The sequence below is a fragment of the Pundamilia nyererei genome, unplaced genomic scaffold (assembly GCF_000239375.1).
Source record: "Pundamilia nyererei isolate P.nyererei 1_Seehausen unplaced genomic scaffold, PunNye1.0 scaffold00042, whole genome shotgun sequence".
Lineage (NCBI taxonomy): Eukaryota > Metazoa > Chordata > Actinopteri > Cichliformes > Cichlidae > Pundamilia > Pundamilia nyererei.
The window spans coordinates 3,154,215-3,156,076 of NW_005187443.1; the positions used below are offsets into that span (position 1 = coordinate 3,154,215).

A 1,862-nucleotide genomic window follows, 5' to 3' on the forward strand; every position below is an offset into this window, starting at 1 on the left:
AGAGACTGAAGGACTCTTACCCAATTGATGATACCCAGGCTTGCACTGAAAAGGATTTGGAGCACTTCCACATGTTCCTTACTCAGTCTAAGGTATCACCTAACGGCAAAGAAATTAGAGATAAGAAAACTTGCCCTCTTTTGGCTGATCAAAGTTGATATCAGTGATATCAGTAAACTGCAGAAGCGGAAGGAAATTGATTTCACTTAACATTTTCATCGTTTATCACAGGAAAAACAGCAGAATGCCTTGATCCTAGCTGCAGAGGCAGAGGGCATTTTTGAGTCCAGCGACAGCAGCCCTGCAAGAGATGTTTTTCAAACTCTCGTCAACACTTTCAGATCTAATGTAGAAGACTTCATGCTGCGTGCACAACAGAGATCCAAAGAACTGGACGCGCTTGTGCACGTTTACGCCTTTTGTGAAAAGGTTTGTGTTTTGTCATTGCTCCTGACAATTTTTATTAACGTCCTTTTCCCCCTTGTAAACATTTTTACTGATTACTTTCCATTTCCTTTCACTCACTCTCTCTGTCTAGGCATCTGCCCTGGCCAAAGAATGCAGTCATTCTTTGGAGCAGGTAGAGCAGGGGTGTTACCCAGCTCAGACTTTAAGTACACTCCAAATGTATGAGCAGAGATTAGGTGGTGAATTCTCCACCCCTCACTTCCAGGCTGTGAAAGCTAAAGCCTGCGCCTTGGGATCAGGGGCTTCGGCAGCAATGAGAGTGTGGAATGCAGCTTGGGCCCAGTGCCGAGAAGTCAGGCAGCATCTTAAGGAGATGCAGAAGAAGAAAAAATACATAGATAAGAACCAGATCCAGAAGACCACAGCTGCAAAGTCTCCAGGGGAACATGGAGAAATGGAGAAAGAGGAGAAAGGGAGTGTGATAGCAGAGGCAGAGCATTCCTTAACCCCACAGCTTAGCACCAGTGCTGTGTGCCTCAACTGCAACGACTTCAAAGAGAGCAAAAACAAAGAGTCTAAAGAGCTGCATTTACCAGAAATGCCTGATAAAAATGGAGAAAATACTTCTGATTTCTCTCTAAACACTGACTCCCACCAAGAGAGCAAGTTGAGGCCAAGAGAGCATCACAGTGAGACAGATCTAAGAGATGTAAACTCAATGAAAGGGAGCGAGGATTTTCCTTCACACCAACCTTTAAGTCGATCTCTAAGCGAAGGCTCACATGTCTGCTCTTATCTGACGAGCGTTCCTGGCTTTTCGCCTTTAAATGTGAGTCACAAGCACTGTCATAGTAAGACACAGTCACTGGAACAAAATCAGCAGCCCATCCAAAATCTCCCTTTTCCCCATAACAAGAGACTACGGCCAGGAAACCCGATTAGCAAATCACCAAGAGACAGCAATGAAGGGAAGGGTGAAGGATGTATAGACTCCAGACGGGACCCTGAAGATGTCAGGACTCCAGAGACATTACTCACACCAACAGAAATCAATGGCTGCACTGTTTTGTAAGTAACCCTCTCCCTCACCTGTAATCTAGAGCAAGATGCTGTCCAACATATGGCAAACTATATTAAATGTTTTACCCAAATGTTCCCCAGTAAGCAATACTGTCGTATGAAGACATGCTACCCACGCACACACAATGTAAAACTGAGCTCACCTGGGTTTCATTTCCTGCATGTGGAACAGGAAAGTACGGAGGATCATGGAGGAGCTACTGTCCACAGAGAGGGAGTATGTGAAGGCTCTGGGTTATGTTCGAGAGCACTACTTCCCTGAGCTGGAGAGGGAAGATGTCCCTCAGGATCTCAGGGGCCAGAGGGGGAGCATCTTTGGTAACTTAGAAAAGCTCCACGACTTCCACCGACATTACTTCCTGAATGAGCTGGAG

General features: G+C 45.6%; 1 protein-coding gene across 1 annotated transcript in view; it reads left to right on the plus strand.

The window, feature by feature from the left end:
- Window positions 1-1,862, plus strand: part of quob (quattro b) — a 26,303-nt gene that overhangs the window by 18,363 nt on the left and 6,078 nt on the right. Inside the window, 4 exon segments of the mRNA XM_013910393.1 lie at window positions 232-429; window positions 581-884; window positions 1,068-1,332; window positions 1,661-1,862. The exon segment at window positions 1,661-1,862 is cut by the window's right edge and continues 1 nt beyond it. Coding sequence (XP_013765847.1) covers window positions 232-429; window positions 581-884; window positions 1,068-1,332; window positions 1,661-1,862 — 969 coding nt within the window.